General features: G+C 41.0%; 1 protein-coding gene and 1 long non-coding RNA gene across 2 annotated transcripts in view; one reads left to right on the plus strand and one right to left on the minus strand.

The window, feature by feature from the left end:
• The window catches only part of PTPRN2 (protein tyrosine phosphatase receptor type N2), a 607197-nt gene that overhangs the window by 316447 nt on the left and 269559 nt on the right, over positions 1-21191 (plus strand). The window contains exon 12 of the mRNA XM_083406151.1: positions 19477-19541. Coding sequence (XP_083262277.1) covers positions 19477-19541 — 65 coding nt within the window. The remainder of the gene's footprint in view (positions 1-19476; positions 19542-21191) is intronic.
• LOC310661166 lies at positions 3465-15025 on the minus strand. The gene is made up of 4 exons (XR_014503802.1): positions 14930-15025; positions 9583-9665; positions 5288-5350; positions 3465-3746 (listed from the first exon to the last, which is right to left on the minus strand). It is a non-coding gene; the product is annotated as an uncharacterized lncRNA (long non-coding RNA).

The following is a 21191-nucleotide window of genomic DNA, read 5'->3' on the forward strand; positions in this document are numbered from 1 at the left end:
GAATGCATCAATACGTTTGGCACTGTTCCTCTGCCTAGTTGCTGCCATAGGAGCCATCTTCCTATCTTGCACCATATCTGCTAGAGTAGGGAGAGTTGGGAGCTTTTGTAATTGTGCTGCCTGACAAGCTGTCTCCAGAAACAAGCATTTGATTCTGATCACCCTTGACAGAGACATAGGGCACAAACGTCCTTTGGAAGCCTAATTTATGGATTTTTTATCTTGTTTGGGAAAATGTGTATAGGATAAAAAATGGCCAAATAGGAAAGACAAAATGAGCACGAGAGGCAAGCTACAGATGAGAACCTGGACGAGAACATAACACATTGAGAAAATGCTTCCCCCTCCTTGTTCGTATACAGATAAATAAAAGACCTATGTTAGGCAATGGCCTTAGGCATTTAGATGCTCCAAGTAGACTATTCAAATAGCATCCTTCCCTTCCTCCACGATGGCTCCTTGAACTTGTAGACTCTCTAAAGTTTCTTCCTCTTCATAGATTTTCCCCACCTGGTCCTGTAGATCAGGCATGTCCAACAGGTAGGTCGCAATCTACTGGGACATCACGGGGTGTTCCTAGCGGATCTCTGGCCCCTTAGTGATCTCCTCCCCCCCCAAAAAAAGCTAAACAATTTTGGCATGCTAAAAAATGCTGAACAACTTTGCCTTCCCCCAAAAAGCTGAACAACTTTGGTCCATCCAACGACAATGGGTAGATCACTGCCAGTTTTTTTTTTATATACTGTGAGTAGATCGCAGTCTGTTGGGAGTTGGACATACCTGCTGTCAGGGAGAGGCAAACGGGGAAAGAGCTAAGGGGAGAGACCAGCACTTATAGAGAGCCAAAAGAGATAATTAGTAGTCTGTCATCTGACAGCGAAGAGGAGGCAGGGAGGGGGGAGGCCGAGCCCGGAACTAGTTATTCTTTGAACAGAGGAAATCAGAGGCGGGGTTTCCGCCGACTTGCATGTTGGGCAAGAAAACGTTAAAAAAAAACCAGACGAAGCAACTTTGCCGGCAGGGTCGGACATGCTTTGAAGCTCTGGAGATGTTCTTTTGAACTTTGTAAATAAATCAAAAAGATTGTAACTGGCAGCGATCCTGGAGTTTTATCTATGCCGGCTTTGGCAGCACACACCTCTCACACCTGCTGTAGATAATTGGGTTCTGCAGCATCCTCTTTCCTACAGCAAAGCTACCTACTTCTGGATTCCCTCCCCCCTTCTGTTTATCCTTAGTTTCTCAGCTCCCAGCTGCAACCAACCCCAGAATCAATTTCAGTTTCTGCCAACTGCAAATCCAAAGGTTGGATCATTACTACTTAGATGCAGATGTCACTTTGGAGGGTGGGGGAGCTGATCGAGCGGGTAGTGGCAGACCAACTGTAGATGGACCTGAATGACGCTGATTATCAGGCCTGGATATAGCAATGAAACAGTCTTGTTTGCTCTGGTTAATTACTTTTTTTTTTCAGGAGAAGGGACAGGGGAAATGTTTTCCTGTTGATTCTCCTTGACCTCTCAGTGGCTTTCGATAACAATTGACCATGATATTCTCCTGGGTTTACTCTGCAGGCTGAGGGGTGGAGTCAAAATATTCCAGTGATTCTGATACTACCTACACAACTCTTATTGGAGAATAGCATTGGGGGACTGCTGTTCAGCTCCATGGCACTTGTACTGTCAGGTTTTTGTCTTGTCCCCAATTATGTAATCATTTTGTAAATGGAACCAGAAGTTTGTTGTTGCAATAATGCCTTCAACTCATTTAAAGATCTTTTGAAGGTCTTTAATGCTTGACGGCAATTTAATAATAAGATAAGAACTATCCTTTTATTAATAAATTTTAAAAACCCTCAACAACAACCCCAGAGAAGGATTAGAATTTGCCTCTGAACTGGTTGCTCTGGGGCTTCATAGTCATAGAGCATTTTGTTGATGATGCTTAGAATGGGGACAAAAGCTTAATACAGGCCATTCATTATTAATGCAGTTTAATAGAATCTCTATTTTGAAACATTTTTGATACCGCATGCCCAATACGTCTTTGGGGAATAGAGCCTGCAGTCCAAGTGACTTGCATAATATCTGTGAACTGCTTTTCCATGCTTGTTGATAAAGGTAAAGGTAAAGGGACCCCTGACCATTAGGTCCAGTCGTGACCGACTCTGGGGTTGCGGCGCTCATCTCGCTTTACTGGCCAAGGGAGCCGGCATACAGCTTCCCGGTCATGTGGCCAGCATGACTAAGCCGCTTCTGGCGAACCAGAGCAGTGCACGGAAACGCCATTTACCTTCCCGCCGGAGCGGTACCTATTTATCTACTTGCACTTTGATGTGCTTTCAAACTGCTAGGTTGGCAGGAGCTCACCCCGTCGCGGGGATTCAAACCGCCGTCCTTCTGACCAGCAAGTCCTAGGCTCTGTGGTTTAACCCACAGCGCCACCCGCATCTCATGCTTGTTGATAGTATCCCCCTAATAGACCTCTCAGAGATTAGATTTTTTCCTAAAGACATAGCTTACCAGTATAGTGGCACTATCCAGTTTTTAAAAAATTGTAAAGATGAAGCCTTCAAAAAATGTGAAATCAGTACATACAATTTGTGCCATCAAACAGTTGTTCTTTCTTTGATGCTGCTCTCCTCTTCTATCTAAAGTACTTTATGTTCCATACCAAAGACGAGACTTCACTTTGAACAACTGGAGTTCAAACTGCATTATAAACATTTAGAGAGTCGCTGAGTATTTGCAATACTTTATCAGAATTTTACCTTCCGTTGGCTTTGACACTAGCAATAGTCAAAACGATGTTTAAAAATCATAGAAGAAAAATATTTTAGCTGGATGAAAAGCATATCTGAGATACATTCTTCTCTAGTAATGTTACAACAAGGAATAATAGAGCTCAGCCTCCACAATCTAAAACTCTGTAAAAAGGACTCTGGTGTATCCTCTATGTTTGGACTTACGACAAGGGGAAAAAATAGTTAAATTTATATCTCATTTATAATGCACATACTTAGATAAGGTCAAGGACATTTTCTAATACTGCACTTCCGGTTTCATGTAGGAAGTGGGCAGAAAATGGCGGAGGCCCTGTGTCTTTATAATCTCGGAAGGGCCCAGTGTGGGTACAGGATGTGTGTCTCACAGCTCTCTTTAACGTTTTCTCCGGAGTTCATGGTTCTCACACTTGTGTCTGACCTCTTTGAAGTTAACAGAGATATGTGTCTGATCATTTTCTGGCAGCTTCCCAAGGTTTCTTTTTTAAAATTCAGAAATACAGCGTGAAAAAGGAACAGAATGCTGTGAGCATGGGAAGTAGCAGAAGGCTATGTGCAATTTCTGTTGCCAGTTTTGGAACAGCCCTATCCAAGAATGCAAAAGCCTCTGTTGCAAGTGTGAATCTATTTTTATTTCATTTTTTAAAAAAAAAATCTTGTCAAAGCCTAGTTGTATTGTATGTGTATGTATAAAGTTACTGTGTAATCCTGTGCATGTACGCACAGCACAGCTGTCAATCCCATCGAGCTCAATGAGATACTCCTGTGTGTATAGCAAGGGTAGGGAACTAGTTACTCTTCTGGACTTCAGCTCCCTGCATCCCTGCCCGTTGCCCATGCTGTTCGGGACTGATGGGATTTGGAGTCCATCAGCATCAGGACATTATGTTGTGGAAAGGAGATGTGCAACCACTGCACCAGTGGAACGGTATCCGCATTTATTGAGGATTAATGCATGCTCAGCCTAGCGGGGAAGAAGGAAATACACAACCATAAAATATAACAATGGAATAAGGACAATAAAGTATCTTAGATTATGAATATCTTCCATCAAGGCTCTTCAATCAAAGCTCTGCCTCTCCTCCAAACCAGCCTCCATTAGCTTGAGGCTGTTTTCCTGGAGAGAGATTAGCATGTCCATTCTCTCCAGTAGCTTAAGACCAAAGACTCATTCCATCCAAGATGGATGCCTACAGATTAACCTACGCATATACTTGTAATGGTATCCTTTTCATATGTTGAAGGTAAACGCCACAAAGATACAGCCCCACTTAATGATTAAATGTGAGGCTCTCTTCTCAACTCTTCCTTAGCTTCAATGGAAATTTCCAGGCCATACGTCACAGTATACATACAGACACATTACAGAGTTATTTTCCATTTTGATGTACATTAAACACTTAACATGTGCTCCTCCTCTGGTCCTGCTGCTTCTATAGTTTCCCTTAATGTGTTGCCCCAATCCAGATTTCAGAGGGAGGAGACAAAGAGGTAGGGTGCTGTTTACTCAGGGTGGTAGTGCAGCAAAGGCAGAAGCTGTGTGACATGATCAGCTACTGGTCATACTACAGTACTGGGAAAGCCAGCAGTAGCAGCTTGCCCTTGCTCAGCCACTCATTCAGGCAGCAGGTTAGCAGGAGAGGAAGAGAAGGAGAACCAACAGAGGGACAGAATGAGTGAGATAGCTTTATTTTTCTCAATGACTTTTTGTTAAGCCTTGAGTGGGTGGGTGCACAATGCCCACGTCTTCTGCATTAGTGCTGTCAAATTTTCTAGTTCTGGAGAATTTCTGCCGCTCTGTGTAGGCTGATAAATGTCACAGGGTGTGACTCTGGGCAACAAAGCATTGCACACACAGAGACAATGAAAATGCACGGGTGTGTTGCAGCACTGTGCAATATATACATGAGTTGTAAGATGTTTAGCACCAGCAGACGCAGTGCATCCTGCTTCACCACTGAAGGCGAAATGGAAACTGCTTCCTGGCTCTGCCTGCCTCCGCCATCTCCACTGCCAGCACTGCTGCCGTGCCACCCATTGCTGTTGATTTATGGCAAGAGCTTGCAAAATCTTAGGGAGTGTGATTCTGTCCCGACTGCACTGGCTGCCAATTAGTTTCCTCACCCAAATCAAAGTGTTGGTTTTGACCTATACAGCTTTAAATGGCTCAGGATTGCAATACCTCAAGGACCGCGCCTCCCCAGCGATCATAATCTGAGGCCCTTCTTACTTGCCTGGAACCTTCATTTCACACCTTTAGGAGCCGGGGGGGGGCACAGGAGTGTTTAGGGGAAAGAGAGGAAGGGGAACATGTGTTGTTGTTGTTGTTGTTGTTGTTGTTGTTGTTGTTTTGCACAGCCAAAAGCCCTTGTGCTAGCAGATCTATTTAGTTGGCTACCTTAGGGATTTTTCATTGAGCATTGAGGAGGAAGGGGCTTCTAATGAATATTTGGCTCCTGGGTCTCTCGGAATCTTAAAAGGAGTGTGAGAAGCACTACTATCTACTTTGACTTCTCTGCTTTAAATTTTCAGCATCTCTAGACTTCCTTCACACTGATTGCAGACAATCTATACAGAAAAATACAGTTGAATCGGAAACTGAACCACTGAATAGTTCATGTTACTACCTCACTCAGTAGAAGTGTGTGTACTGCAAATCAACAAAAAACAGCAGAAGGGGAATTCCAATTAGCTTATATTTCTGATGAAATATTAATAAAACCTCACTGTGGTCTTAATTGCTCTAATTTAATACAGTGCATGGCATAAATATTTTAGAAATGTGGCAAGAGAACATTAAGATGAGGGTCAAGGGATAATAGTAGACATCCTCTCTGGTTGGTTAAAAAAAAAATGCACACTTCGTACATGATTGATATTTGTAGTGCTGATCCACAGAGTCATTACCATACTGTGGTAAGAAAACTATATGTTTGGATGTATAATGTAGATATGAGTATGGGAATAAATACATGCAAACGCTGAAGGATACAGAGATTTGTGGCGCCTTAAAGACTAATTAATCTGTTTACAACTTGAAGCTTTCTAAGCCAAGAGGCTCCTTCATCAAATGCAAGCCTGTGAGTGATTGGGAGCTGAACTCGTCTGGATTTTTGTCTCCTGTGTTGCACTGTTCTTGTACATTCTCTTTAATGTTGAACTTTTGTGCGCTTTTCCAGGCAAGGAGATCTGCACACGGAAGCAGGGTCCCCACATGCCGTGGTTGTAAAACTGAAGGCATATCCAAGTATGGATGGTGTATATCAGTGCTGCATTACTTTCAGTGGAGTCATAGCTGTCAACTTTTCCCTTTTCTTGCGAGGAATCCTATTCGGAATAAGGGAATTTCCCTTAAAAAAAGGGAAACGTTGACAGCTATGAGTGGAGTACACATTCAAAAGTTCTTCCTCAATCACATTCTCATGCATAAATACAGTCATGTGTAAATACTGTACAGAGTTGTTATTTATTTATTTATTTATTTTACATACTTCCACAGCTGGATTGGGGTATTAGTGATCTTTTTTTTAAAATGAATTGCTACCTGCTTTGAGAAATATGGTTGCAAAGCAAGCTTTAAGTCCTTAAATACATTTATGACTGGAAAGGCATGTACAGTTTTCCATGTGTTGCTGACAGGAGCGAGCCAGCAGTAAATCACACTGAGCAAGATACAGTTAACTCTTTAATAGCAAAAATAGGAGCTGCACAGGATTGTCAGGCCGAAGTGCACAGCAACTCATCTCCAGCAGGTCTTGCCCCCATGAAGCCGTTGCTGACACTGAAAGTGCCCACCTCCCCACAGCTGCCTAAATCTCCTCCTCTCCATGGTTTCAACCAAGCAGTCTGAGCTAACTTATGCTTCGCCCCCTTCATGCCTCTCCTGGTTTAGGGAGAGGGGGTGCCACAACAATGCTGTAGAACAGCATGAGAGAGGGGGGCCACACCAGATTTTAGCATCACACAGGACACCACTGAAATCTGAGAGCCCAAAGTCCGCCTACGCCGAGTCTGATTAACAATGTTCACGTGGACTCCGCTGAACGCATTGGAGGGAATCTTCTGATGTGAATGTGAGCATAGATTCTAAACTGGTACATCCAAAATGACAAGGTGTGATTGTGCTTTCCCTCTAAACTAGGATTGCAAATTGATTCAAACCATGGATTGAAAAATTGTTTTGGAAGCCAGCCAGCACAAACCATAATTTGCTGGTTATTGAGCCAGGAAGTAACTAAGTGGAATGTTCAAGGTGGGAGAGAGAGGGTAGAAGCTTGGGGTATATTTATTTATTTACTGATAAAGTTGTATACCAATATTCAACTGTAGCTCTTGGGGCAGTTCACAACATAAGATACAATATAAAAACATAAAATTCAAGAAAAAAGCAAGAACCGCCCCCCCAAACCAATAAACCTCCCTGTGGTTTGGCATTATGTGGAAATGGAACGAACAATAGCCTTTCCCCTTAGTGTCTCTCTTCCATAGCTGTCTTTCCTTATCTCTGTGTATAAATATTTACAGAAAATAATTGGTTTCATTTAGAAAACTTTTGTGTTTGCAGTGTGTTCTGATTTGGAAGGGAATGCTTCTCATTTGAATGCGCAACAAAATCCACACGTGGTGGCTTTTCGGTTACAGGGCAACAATCATATAGCTGAAGGTTACACCAATAAACAGTGATTGAAGTTAATTCGAAACAGGAGGGGGAGCTCTTGCCACTCCAGCTTGAGGGCAGGGAGGAGGGGGAATTCTTCAAATGCTTTAAGTGAAAGGAAGGGAATTGTCCTAAAGGCTACAACCATCTTCCACTATTGGTTACTAAAGCTAGTATGCTAGTGGTACCTGAGTGCTGATTCCACAATGTCAGCTCCTGCATTTCTGCTGTCCACTGGTTACAGATGAATCTTTCCCTGGCTTAAAGCTTAATTCAAAGCTCCCTGGAATTAGTGGAATGAAATAGGGCCTTCCTTCTGTGGTCTAACCGTCAAAAAACAAATGAGGCTGGAGGTGGCTTTGCAAACAAATGTATAGCAAAAGCAATATTGCAGAAGAAGAAGAAGTGTTTGTGTGTGTGTGTGTGTGTGTGTAAAATACAAGGCGTTTACACTGAATTTTTCATTGCCTGCTGATTTGAAGTAAATCCTTTTGACTTCAGCAAAATAGCCTCTTTATTAAGTCTTTATTAAGATGAGACTGTGGGAAGGAGGGGGAATATAGTCAGGTGTTTGGAGAAACAGTGAGCATGTTACTGCAACTCATCTTCATTTTCATCCAAAAGCTTTATGGCAGATCTTGTTACTAGGGGCATCTTTGGCAATAAATATTTCTGTTCTCACAGTAAATAGATTTTGTAAGTGGGTGACCTTGTGCATTAAATGTGTAACTCATGATTTAGTAAACCAGTCAGTTGAAATATTGCAAATGTTTCCCCAACTCTGGCTGCTTCTGGTTGTGCCAGGAGGCTGCCTGCAGATGAACAACAAACAATAGGCTAGGTTATTACTAAAATGGACCCAGAAAAGGAGGCTTTATTTGATGTGGAACAGATCAACAGCTAAATACAATATTGAAACAGATGTGGCCTTTTTCTTTTTTCTTTTTTGCTGGGGGTGGGTGGAGAGGTGTTCATTAAAATTTGTTGTTTTTCAAAGAAGGTGCAGTGCATTTTTAAATGCATGCTGTTGCCCAGATCAGCCCTTTAGTTGTTGGACTGCAGTCCTGAACACTGGCCATTGCATGGCCACTGGCAGTGGTCAATGAGCATGGAGTCCGACAACATCTGGAGAAAGCACCAGGTTGTGGAAGGCTGGTCTAGATGTATAACTGACCTCTCCAAAGTAGAAATATATTTATGTATAATAGTAAGCAAAAAGGCATATTCCAGTCTTATTGCGAAGGTGCTGATTGAACAGCCTTTGAACAGAACAATTTTGCAGAACAATCTGAATAGACCAATCTGAAATATCATCAGCTGGGTTTTTAGACCACTTCTTGGGAAGTGAAACTTCCAGCCTTGAATAAGTCTCTTCTGGGTCTTCCAATTTTCTTCCTCTGCTTCTGGTCTTTGTGGCAATTCAATACAATTTATATTTTAAATAGTGCATTAGTGATGATTTTAACTGAGCATTTACAGGGATATTTTGGGCTATTTTCATGGGGTGGGATATGTAAGACCCACCTTTTATCTGTATTAATGTGGTTTTGGACTTTTATTGGTTGTGTTTGTTTTCATTAGCTTTAATGTAAAGTAAAGCTTTAGGCCACTTTTGCGATGAAAGGTACTAACAAATATAATCAGTAAAGCTGTATTTTTTCAGCAGGTTTCTTATACCCTCTGTAAAATTGTATTTTACAGATCCAGGCCGCTACTAGAGGAATGCAGGATGTTAAACATAGAAATGCAGTCTAACTCAAACTGGTTTTGCAGGCAGAAGATGTCATTCCACTCCCATTCACCTTTTGTATTTTTGTTCAGACTTGAGCAATCCAAGTACATACAGTTTCATCCCCCTAATGTAAGCAGCTCTGGATTGGAAAACCAGCTGTGAAATCGATGTAAACTACCTCGAAGGATGTGGTTCTGTAGATAAAAGTGAGTTTCCTGACTCCATTCTTCGGCCAGACGTCCTTTGCAGTCCATTCTGTGTTACCAAGGAGTGTGCACTGCTTTCTCTCAGATGCTGCAGCCTTGGGGGGTTCTGGCGCTGGTGGGGGCTGGAGCAACTAAAGAACGCCATTGCTTCCGCCACCCTCCTCAAAGCAGCCTCAAATCCTTTTCAGCCACCAGCAATACTTACAATGCCTGTACTTCATCCTCTGTGGTAGTCTGACCCATCAGGCAAGCATTACGGGACTGCTACTCCACAGCAGGTAGAAGGGCCTACACAGAAGAGAATTGCACAAAGGAGGCTCTTGCCATAACAGGCTTTAGCAGTATTTTGCTGTGTTATTTATAGCTGTCATGGGTGAACTCCAACTCAACAGGGGAAGACCTAGTGACCATTAAGCAATTTTGTTTTTGTAGGATGTGTGTTTGTGTATGTGGTTTTTTTTTATTAAATATTCTGTTTTACAATTTAGAATATTCATTTAATATTCGTTTAAGCAACCTTAAAACAACCTTAAAACATCAATAATATCCCTTCTTCTCTTCCTGTGGTTCGTTTTGCATAACATAAATCCCTGCATATTTTACATAAACTAAACCATTCGTTATTCCATTATTACCTTCCTACAGCAGGTTACCAAACATTTTAAAAGGAGAGATATAGTCGATATGGGAGACTTCAAGTACTCTGAGATCTGTTGGAACTCAAATGCTATCAAGAATGTAAGGTCCAACAAATTCCTCCATTGCCTCACTGACAATTTCATTTCCCAGAAGCTTGAAGAAGCAACAAGGGGATCATTTCTCTAGGACCCAGTTCCTCACCAACAGGGAGGAACTGGTCAATAAAGTGAAAGAACTGGGAACCTTGGGAAGAAATGATGAGGTACTCTTAGGTTTCATTATACACAGGAAAGGGAAAGCTGAGTGCAGATGGACATGCACTCTGGAATTTAAGAAGGTTGGTTTCAAAAGCAGGGAAATACTGTGAATGTTGTGTATCTTTATTTCAGTAAGGATTTTGATAAAGTCCCTCATAATATTCTTCTGGAGAAGCTGATAAAATGTGAGCTAGATGAAATAGCTGTTAGGGTGGATTTGTAGCTGGCTGACTGCCTTAGTTAGACCTGGAGTACTGTGTCCAGTTCTGGGCATTACAGTTGAAGAATGACATTGACAAGCTGGAACATGTGCCTCTAGTAGAGGGTGACCAAGATGATCAAGGGTCTGGAAACCAAGCCTCATGAGGAACAATTGAGGGAGCTGGGTGTGTTGAGCATGGATAAGAGGAGACTGAGAGGAGATATCCTAGCCATCTTCAGATATCAAAAGGACTGTCACATGGAAGATGGAGCAAGCTTGTTTTGTCCTGCTCTGGAGGGTGGGACGCAAACCAATGACTTCAAGTTATGAGGAATGAAATTCTGACTAAACATCAGGAAGAACTTTCTGACAGTAAGAGCTGTTCGACAGTGGAACAGGCTCTCTCAGAAGGTGGTGGACTCTCCCTCATTTGAGGTTTTTAAGCAGAGGTTGGATGGCCATCTGTCAGGGATGCTTTAGTTGAGATTCCTGCATAGCAGGGGGTTGGACTAGATGACCCTTGCGGTCCCTTCCAACTCTACAATTCTGTGATTCTATGATAGCTTATTAACTAGCTAAACCTAATACAAATGGGATTTCTTTAATCAGTGGTAGTTGTAAGTGAAGTAAAATGCTGATGTGAAACTAGTGATACAAATCTTATATTATCTACTTGTAGCCTTCACAGTGCTTGTCATGTCTCCAGAAGAGCTAAATTACAAGCTCCACTGAGATCAGCAAAAGAAGCCTTAATTCTGCCTTTCCTGTGTCAGTTTTACTGGATGTAGTGGCCTTTATGGGACCAGTACAGTGAAAATTGCTGTAAACAAAAACCCCATTTTAAATTACTCAAGGCGTCAAGATACAGATGGGGGGTGGGGAAATACTTCCAATAGACTGGAGGGTGAGACGTTGCTATGAAAAATTATATTAATGCAAAAGAGATTGAAACAATATCTAATTAAAATCACTTGAAAAATGACTTGAAAATTGGATTTGACATAACATTTACAAGGCTGTCACTATTATTACTGTGCAGCTTAGCCTTTTTGTGCCACCGTTTTCATTGCAGGTTTGCCAGAGATTAGAAAAGAGACAAGTGAGCGATAAAGGTCTTGCATATTTCCCTGCGTTTGAATGGAAAAGGAGGGGCAAAGATAGCTTTTCTCTGCAACCTTTTGGCCTCGTCTTTGACAAATAATCCCTTTGGATATGGAAAAAGGAAGCATTTCAGTGTTGCGCCTGACCATTTAAGTCAGCCGCATTGTCACTTCAATGTCTGTAACATATAGCTCGTTGGCGGTGGTTTTTAAATTATTAATCTCTCTAGTATAGCGTTGAAATTGGAAATAAAGCAAAGACCAAATGTGCTATGCCCAAAAGGAACAGGATGGCAGAGGGAAACAAGTCACATTATGAGAAATCTAATCATTTATACTGACTGTAACTATGACCATTTGTTAATAGGACCAGCCATAAGCCTTGGCACTGCCTGGTCCAGGTATGGTCTATGTCCCCATCACCCTGAACTTCGTCTGCTGTCTACACTACTACAAATCTTCCTAATTTCACTCTTCTTGTGCCAGCTTCCTGCTTCTCAGCCTTTTTTTCCACCCCAGACACTGGCTGGAGCAATTTTACAAATGCTTTAAACCTGGGATGTGGAACTTGGGGCCCTCAAGATGTTTGGGAGGTACAAATGGGATAAAATCCATTGATACTACACTCCTATGGTGGTACCTATTTCTCTAGGGTAGGGACTGCCAGCCTTTTTGGTCAGTAGGAACATTAGGAAGTCCGAGGAAGTCCTGTGGGTGCCAGTCATAAAATGGCTGCCGTAGGGGGTGTGGCATACTACAAAATGGCCACCAAGAGGAAAAACCAAGACTAGACCACAAAATGGTTCTTGCATGCTTCCCCTTCTTACTCCACCACACTTGCTCACAAAAAGAGAAGTTTTTTATCGCTTTCCCATGCGAGGTGGAGTTGGCGTCCAATCTTGGCATCCAGTGAAATGTCAGAGTGTTTGGGGGAGGCAGGTTTAATGTAGGAGAGCCTGAGCAAACGGAGGCTGAGTAACTGAGCAGGAGAGCAAACACTCTCTCATGTATTGTGCATTTTTGAGGGGATATTTACTGAGCCTTTTTGCGGGCACCAAACTGATGACCCCTGCTTGAGAAGAAGCCACTCAAACCAATGTGTTGTTGTTGTATTTTTGCTTTTAATTACCCGTCTCTGAATGACTGTGTTTTATCCATTCGCCTTACCTAAACAGACCTACCTGTTTGTATTAAAAATTAGCAAGGCAAATGGATATTAGCTAAATTACATTTACCACCCAATGTCACCACAAACTTATTTGATGTTTGTGAAGCAGTTTCATATCTTCATATGAGAGGAAGAAGTGGACTATACAAATGTCAACTATTTATTCCAAAGGAGCAAATATACCTAACATTTCAACTTCTCCTGCAAGGTAAACGCCCATAGGATGCTGAAATGTCAGTGGTTTCTTTCTCTCATTTCAAACCCTATTTTTCGCTTTTATAGTGAAGAGTGTGAATTCAGACATAGGCTAAAGCAAACAAGTAAGTCAGCAGTGCTTAAATTGAATTGTTTTGACAGATTAAGAGGTCTGGCAGAAAGCTCCTCTTTGGCATCGTGACCCAGAGTCTTAGTACCCAAAAGTTGCCTAATGATGCATCGCTTGATGTGGTTACCAAACATTAAGCCATCTCCTCCTTTCATAAAATGGCAGTACAGCTGGAAGGGCTGTAACGGTCATCTATCCCAACCCAACGGAAGGCTCGTCTTTGGCAGTGAAACAGAAATAAATGCATTCTTAACCTACGAGAGCCAGTCTGCTAATGGCATTTGCATTAGCCACTGAAGAATGTCTCAGCCCTCTCTCTCGCTCTCTCTTTTTATGCAGTCTCATTGAAGTCTGCTGCATATTCTGATGTAGTTTAAGGATTTCGGCTGTTTTTTGTCGTGAAATGGTTTCTCTCCACCCGTCTCCCACACGCCACTGAAATAAATTACGTTGTTCAGAAAGTGCCTCATCTCTCCTTTAGTCAGATCCAAGGCCCTGTGCTGTGTCAACCTCTACCTCTCTGAACACTCAGTAACCCTCCAGTCGTGCCGCTTAATAGAGCAAAGCCATTAAGTTGTCCCCATTGTAATTTAGATCACAGAAGAAACTTCTACATATTCTTCCAGGTTAAAATAACTGGTATAAAGCGAGCAGGCGATATTATTCCACTGTAGCTACGTGCTTAATTATATGGAATTGTCAAGTGCAAAGAATTATTCTGATAAATTAAAATACTAATTAAATAGACTATTGCCGAATTTTGAGAATATTATAGGGTTCCACTTCTTCAGGTAATTTGCATATCCTTCATCTACCGAATTTAATTTTAATGGACTTCTTTTTGTGTGTTCAGAAACCCTTTTGTCTCATGGGGAGATTTTTTAAAAAAGGAATTCATATGTTGTTCATTGCCTTTCCTTAAAATAGCAGCTCATTTAAAAAAAAAATTTGCATCTTCCCTTGCAATGTGTGCTATCTTCGTTATATTTTAAATAGTTGAGGGAAATGTTATATAGTACAGGTGTATTTCTACGGTTCTGTTTTTGTTTGTTTTCTTTTTTTTTAACCATGAATTCTGTAAGTAATTGTTTCCCAAGATGACTTTGACATTTGAGCAGAGAGCAAAATTTCAGCTCACAAATCTGCACACAGCTGTTTTCATACCTTATAATCCTCTTTTTAAAAAATGCCTGATGAACCCACTTCTATGCATATTTCTTCAGATGTTCTACTATGTCCAGTGTGACTTAGTATCTTAGCAAATGTGTTGAGGACTGCAGCCTTAACTGAATACTGTCCATTTTTTCTCCTCACAGTTATCGATACAAATCAGGATTGCCACACCAAAACTTAATGCGTGTTGTGAAAATTGTGCACATGCTTTTAACATGCTATAGATCATTTAAAGAATTTTAAAAGGGTGTGGTTTTCATTTTTCCACAAGATACGTTTATGAAAAATTTGGTTGTGTTCTGCATTTTACCTTAGATTTTCTATCCGAATGAATAAATCTGTAGTTTTTGACATCTCAACACAGATTTGCATAATATATCCACACTATGAAAGGATTGGTAAAGCCCACCCCCGATCTCTTTCGCAACACTTTTTATTTCTTACAGGAAGGGGATAAAATTTCCCAAGGTAATCTATAGTGTCACTACCAGCAGCATTAAACCCTTCATTTTGGGGACTGCAGACATTAAATCCGGCACACTACACTTTGTTTTGATAATGCCAAGGTAATCTTGATTTGAACACCTCCTAAAAGGTGTAACAGGTGTCATTTATCTTCACTTCTGCCTTACAAGGACTTCAAACCATCAATTCATAATAATGAAGGAACACGAATTGCCATTATTACTTCCATCAATATGAGCTGGGTCTAGACACATCAGAGAAGCGTTTCAGTTTAAAGCATTGTAAATTTAAACAGGGAAAACAGGCAGAGAAAGATGGGACTCCACATCGCCACCTGGTGGCACAATGTTCTATCGCATATACAACGCATATAAATTGCTTTTTCTTTACCAGTCTATCTGAGTCCATATTCTCGCTGCAGCAAGCCCAGACAAGATGTACTTCTAGTTTATTGGGTAGAAAAAGGAAACAGGAGGCATAAACTAATACAGAACAAGGGACTTAAAGGAACATCCGATCTAGGTCCTGGATGTTTGGGAATGTTTATTGTCAAGGTATGAAAAAGTATGGAAACTACTGCTATATTTCAGTTAGTGAAATGCAGTATAAAGGCTAGAATATTAGGTTTGGTCATGAAAAATATCCATTTAGGTGTGAAGCTCACTCAAAGATGTTCAAAGAAGGATGACCCAGGAATAGGGCAAGTCAGTATCTCTGAATTTGACTTTCCTCACAGGGCTCATGTGAATTAAGTTATTGAGATTACTTCACGTTAACTGCTCTGAGTGTAAAATATAAATGGTGCTTGAGGCGGCTTGAATATCTGAAGTTTTTAATATGTTGTTCTAATATGTAATTGATTACTAATACAGTGGTACCTCGGGTTAAGTACTTAATTCATTCCAGAGGTCCGTTCTTAACCTGAAACTGTTCTTAACCTGAAGCACCACTTTAGCTAATGGGGCCTCCTGCTGCTGCCGCACTGCCAGAGCACGATTTCTGTTCTCATCCTGAAGCAAAGTTCTTAACCTGAAGCACTATTTCTGGGTTAGCGGAGTCTGTAACCTGAAGCGTATGTAACCTGAAGCGTATGTAACCTGAGGTACCACTGTACATATATGGCAACTGGAGACTCATGTGAACTCACTCATGTCGTTCTCTGGATAATATTTTCTCGGTCTCCATTTTCTCTTTGTACGCTCCCCAGTTTACACATGGACCTATTCCAGCTTTTACTCAGTACTCAGACACACTATTGACACATACCAATAGCACACATCTCCATAATCAGCATTCATATATTGATTTAGCAAATGACCAGTAGTTTGATGAGCACAGCAGAGGAGCAATGTTTTCCCACACCCTCATCTGCTTCTCGGCCTTGTCTTGTAAAATACTGCACACTAGGCATGTTCATAAACATTCAGTAACCTGTCAGCACTGGCATCAGTGACTAGGAAAGTTCCATGCAGAAGCCAGAGCTCTTACAGCAATTGTCATGGGAGTGTCAAACACCACAGCCTGTGATTATGTTAGGTTTTCTTCTTTTGTCAGGTTTATCTGATTTGAGGGGTAAATTGGCAGGAAAACACCTCAATATCGTGTGTTTTCTTTATGGCCATGGTGGAAGGCCTAAAATTTTGTCCAAGGCTTGCTTTGTCTGGTAGGAACTATGTATAACTAGATACATAGTATTGGCAGATAACTTCCATTTTCTTATAAATTTGTGTAATATCTGTGAAACAGAGCGTATTCAGGTTGCAGTATTTTGCTGACGTATATATAACATATTGGAGACAACGTTCACTTTACACATCAAACTTGAAACCGATGGGATTTGAGTGCACCTTTTTAATTATTCCAGTACGTAAAAAAACTAAGTTGTTTAGTACATGTACCAAACCAATGGGATCACTGATGTAGATGAAAATGCATTTATATATACTGCAAGAAATGCGTAGGCGTTTACACATTGAAATCATTATTCTCTCAACAAGGCTTGCATCTTAATCCCCATCCCAGCATTGATTCTGAGCAGCTAGGGAGAGCAGAGTCACGTCTTTGCCTCAGTTTGCCCTTCTCTTTGTACAAAGGGGATTTAATAATATTTACTTAGCTATCTCTCTGGGGAATTGTAAGGATAAATAAATGGACTGATGTTAGTTGATTCTTTGAATGCGTGAAGCACTATATAAATAACTAAATAGCAATACTGAATTGAATTATCTATCAATCTACACTTCTAGGCTGCAGTCCAGGAAAGCTCTTGAGCATGCTTGAAAGCAAAGAGAGGGAAACATTTCTGAAGCACTAGAAATAAGTGCAAGAACAAGAATGCAAGGGGAGTGTTCAAAAGTTTATGGGATTAAGAAGACTGGTAGAAATGGGCAAAGAGCTGGATTGTCGTGGCAAATTTCATATCTTTAGACACTGGGGCCATCCCCACCCCCAGAAAGAAATGAACAGGATTGTCACCTGAATGAACCTCCATGTGATTTGTTGCAAGAATATGGGGCTGACAGTAGTCTTCTGACCTAAACAGATTTCAATGAGGGCGTGATTCAATGAACAAGTACCTCCACATGAGGTGGGGCATATACAGGGGTACCTTGGTTTATTAACTTAATCCATTCCGGAAGTCCGTTCTTAAACCAAAGCATTCTTAAACCAAGGCATGCTTTCCCATAGCAGTGGGGGACTCAATTTACAGATGGAACACACTCAACAGGAAGCAGAACATGTTCTTATTCCAAGGCAAAGTTCACAAACCAAAACACCTACTTCCGGGTATGCAGTGTTCTTAATTCAAGTTGTTCATAAACTAAGCTGTTCTTAAACCAAGGTACCACTGTACATGCTTTCATTATTTATTTACTTTCTTATATTAAAACAACCACCTAAGGTAGCTTACGTTACATTAGGGTAAAGCAATATAACTGTTGGGTTTTAGCATTTGTAATTTGGTTAAAAGAATAAATACTAGAAATGGCATAATAAAAGGGGAATTCCCTAGATGAGGTTTAGGGCAAGTACTCTTTGGTGAGAGAGCCTCAGCAGAGATTTTAAAATCACAGCACATGTAGTAAAGTAAAGCGTGGAAATACAGGTTGTTAGACCTTTACAGTATCCCTTTCTAAGTCACTTTCAAAACTCTCCATTTATCTTAGTAAAGAAAGAGACCATATGTTTGGTAAGTTTACTGACAAACTCTTCAGACGTCAGATTTATGTGCTTTTCCATACAGCAGCAACAAAGCACAGGCAGCAAAACCTAGCTTAGTTTCAAAGTGGTAAATGTTTCTAAATTATTTCTATGGAATGACAAAGATGGCTTGCTAAAGCCATGCATTGTAAGCGTGGAGCATCCAGCTTAGATGTCTTTACTGGTTGAGTTCACAGTGGAAAGGGAGAGAACAAAGAGTTTGGTAACCCTTCCAAGGTGACAGTAAGTGACCTAGCTAAGCCTGGCAGGACAGCTTATTCTATGGTCTTAACCCCTTCATGAATTAAGTAGAGTTAAGCGTGTTGATGAGGCTAGATATGGTATATCCCACAATAACGAAGTAAAATAAAATATGATCAAGGATGAACCAGCAATGACAGAAACTTAGAATCCTGCCTGCAGTCAGGAGGGGCGAGACTGGTGTACACAGTTTGTCCTCTCTTTTGAATGCTGGAATAGAGCATTAAATAGGATTCCAATCCAATGAAGTAACTAAGTTTTGAAAGGCTGTGGCCAGGTCTAATTTCTTTAAGAATGGATGCAATTGATGAACCATACAGAGATGGCCATTGCCATCACCTCTTGACCCAAGAGCAACACTACATTCAGGAATGCCTTTCAAGTGTGAGACTTGTTACTTTAGGAAGAGTGCAATTCAGTGCAGAGCAGGCTGGACACCTCATCTAAAATCACCAGAACCCCTGACCAGCAGTATGATTGACCCTGGTGTATAAAATCAGCAGCTTTATCTGATATCTACCAGATATGCAAGAACACCAGCAGACCCATGTGGTCCAGCAACTGATTGCATGAGGACTGAAGTCTCAGGAGCACACCTGAGATGTACTTCAAAGTACATTTAGCACACATTTTAAAACATATGGCTCCCCCCCCAAAAAAAACACCTCCTAGGAACTGTAGTTTATCCCTCACAGAACTACAGTTCCTAGCACCCTTTACCAACTATAGTACCAGTAATTTTGAGGAGAAGACATGTGCTTTAAATTGATTGTGTTCATATGACCCAATAAGTGGATGGACTCTGATACTAGCTGCAAAGCCCTGTGGGTCATACTACTTCTTAGTAATGGCTCCCTGGCTGAAGAACCCAGAAGAAAACATTCGTCTGCCTCTAGGACTTTTGAGTGCTGATACCTATATATAGAACCATTTGTGGAAATTCTATGATTTTGGTTTATATATTGTTATCTGACCTGAGGTGATCTGATGGACAGGATATGAACCCTATTAATTAGTTTAAAACTCTGTTTCTTGGTTTATGTAATCCTATGTGACGATTATAGCCAGTTGGTCTAAGAACTTGAGTCCAGGTTCAAATGTTCAGCTGTGGTTTAAATGATTAGCTGAGGGCACATTTTGATTCTTCATCCCACCTCTGTAAAACTGAAATAATCCAACTGACAGGGATTCTGTGTGGATGAATGTGGGAAAACATTTGGCATCTCAGCAGTGATGAAAGCGTATGATGCAAAATCCTTTCATTCTCAACTTTCCTTTAACTCTGCCGTTCTTTAATTTTCCTAACAGCTGACAACAAAGACAAGCTTGAAAAAGCAACAGGACTGAAAATTTTGCAGATTGGCATGGGGGAGGTAGGTGACTGCAGTACATGTCATTATCTAAAATGCTTGATTTGTTATTTTATAAGATCCTAGATCTTGCGGATGTTCGTATGTGAACTGTGTTAATCATCCTAAGGGCCTTTTAAAAATTCTGATTATTAGACTGTTGTATCTGTCATAATACAATATCACATTCCACCTACCATATGAGTAAATCTGTGTGGCCTTTAAGAAATAGATTTCCTAGCTTTGTAGTATGTCAGGAGCAAAATCCCCTAGGACGAACAAAGCAATTGATGTGTCTGATTATTCCCACCTGGTTTCACTCAAGTTCTGTTTCATCTCAAGATCCGCAGGGACCTAAATTTGATGTATTTGTCCTTCCAATATGTAGATGAGCCTGCTTGTGAACTGCTATTTTTTTTTAAGTATAAATATAACACTTTTCTAAGTCATTATCATCACATCACATCACTAGGCAAAAAAAAAAAAAAAAAAATCAAAACACAACCCTGCTCATCATTTATTAATGAAGGTTTTCCAGAACTTTCCATGAATTACACCAGATTGTAAATTCTGGTGTTATTTTTACAAAGAAGTAGCAAGCCACTTTTACCATTTCTACAGAAGTTTATTCCCCTCCGAGAGATAGGGGAATCCCCACTGTTCCTCTTATACTGTTCAGGTGTCCCTTGTAATATTTTTACTTCTAAATGACTCGATAGCATGCACACTTACGTTGTCTAGGTTACGGAAGGCCTGTCCTCAGATCGCAATAGAATAGCAACCTTTATTTCAGTTGCAATGCAACCTAGAACATGACTTGCCTGAAAACCAAGCAGTGTCTGTGTGAGAGAGTGGCAGAGAAATTCAACAGGGACAGGAAGTGGACCCATCAATTGTACCCTTGCATATGTAAGAGATAAAGTGCTCTTGATAGTCAGGAATTCATTGTGATAGGTGGATCAAGAGCTCCAGATAATAAGCTGAGATTGCAAGGATGTCTGAAAGCATCTGTGGTATATTGGAGGCTCTGACCACCCAAAGGAAAGTCACCGCAGCCCTACATGCCTTCCAGCTATTCCACATCCAGAGTTTCTTGCATTGTAGTGAAACAACAAGCAGCCACATCTGGGAGCTTTGAAGTCCTATCCTGTGCATGCTTACTAATGGCCAAACTGTATGTGATGCTCAAAAAACACTTGCAATTGTGGTGAATAGCAGATAAAGGGGACTGGCCAGGTTTAGGACTATCACATGCATGGGAGACGGCCCTCTGCTCCCTTCACTGTTGATCCTGACAAAAGTACGGTATAAGCCGCTATTTGAAATTATTGCTTCCAAAGATCAGGGTCCCAGTGGCAATGGCTGCCATTTAAAAGTGGGAGAAACATGCAAACAGCTGCCAATGAGGATTGACTCTAAAAAGCACATCTTGTTTGGTTAAAGGAGACTTAATCCCAGGCAAGGTTTAAAGGGAGTTTTTACAATGTCAGGGATACAGAGTTCTTGCTGCATTTTTTATTTGCAAGGTGGACGTTCTTGGGGAGAATGCAGCTGGTGAACAAACAGTGGGCAGAGATGCAGTCTCTATACACTGAAGTGGGGAGGAAAGACAGGGGGTTGTTCCTCTTTTAATTAGATAATCTGTTTTCTGCTGGATTTAACTAGTGTCTTTTT

This window comes from Podarcis tiliguerta (assembly GCF_965153285.1).
Source record: "Podarcis tiliguerta genome assembly, chromosome: 12".
Lineage (NCBI taxonomy): Eukaryota > Metazoa > Chordata > Lepidosauria > Squamata > Lacertidae > Podarcis > Podarcis tiliguerta.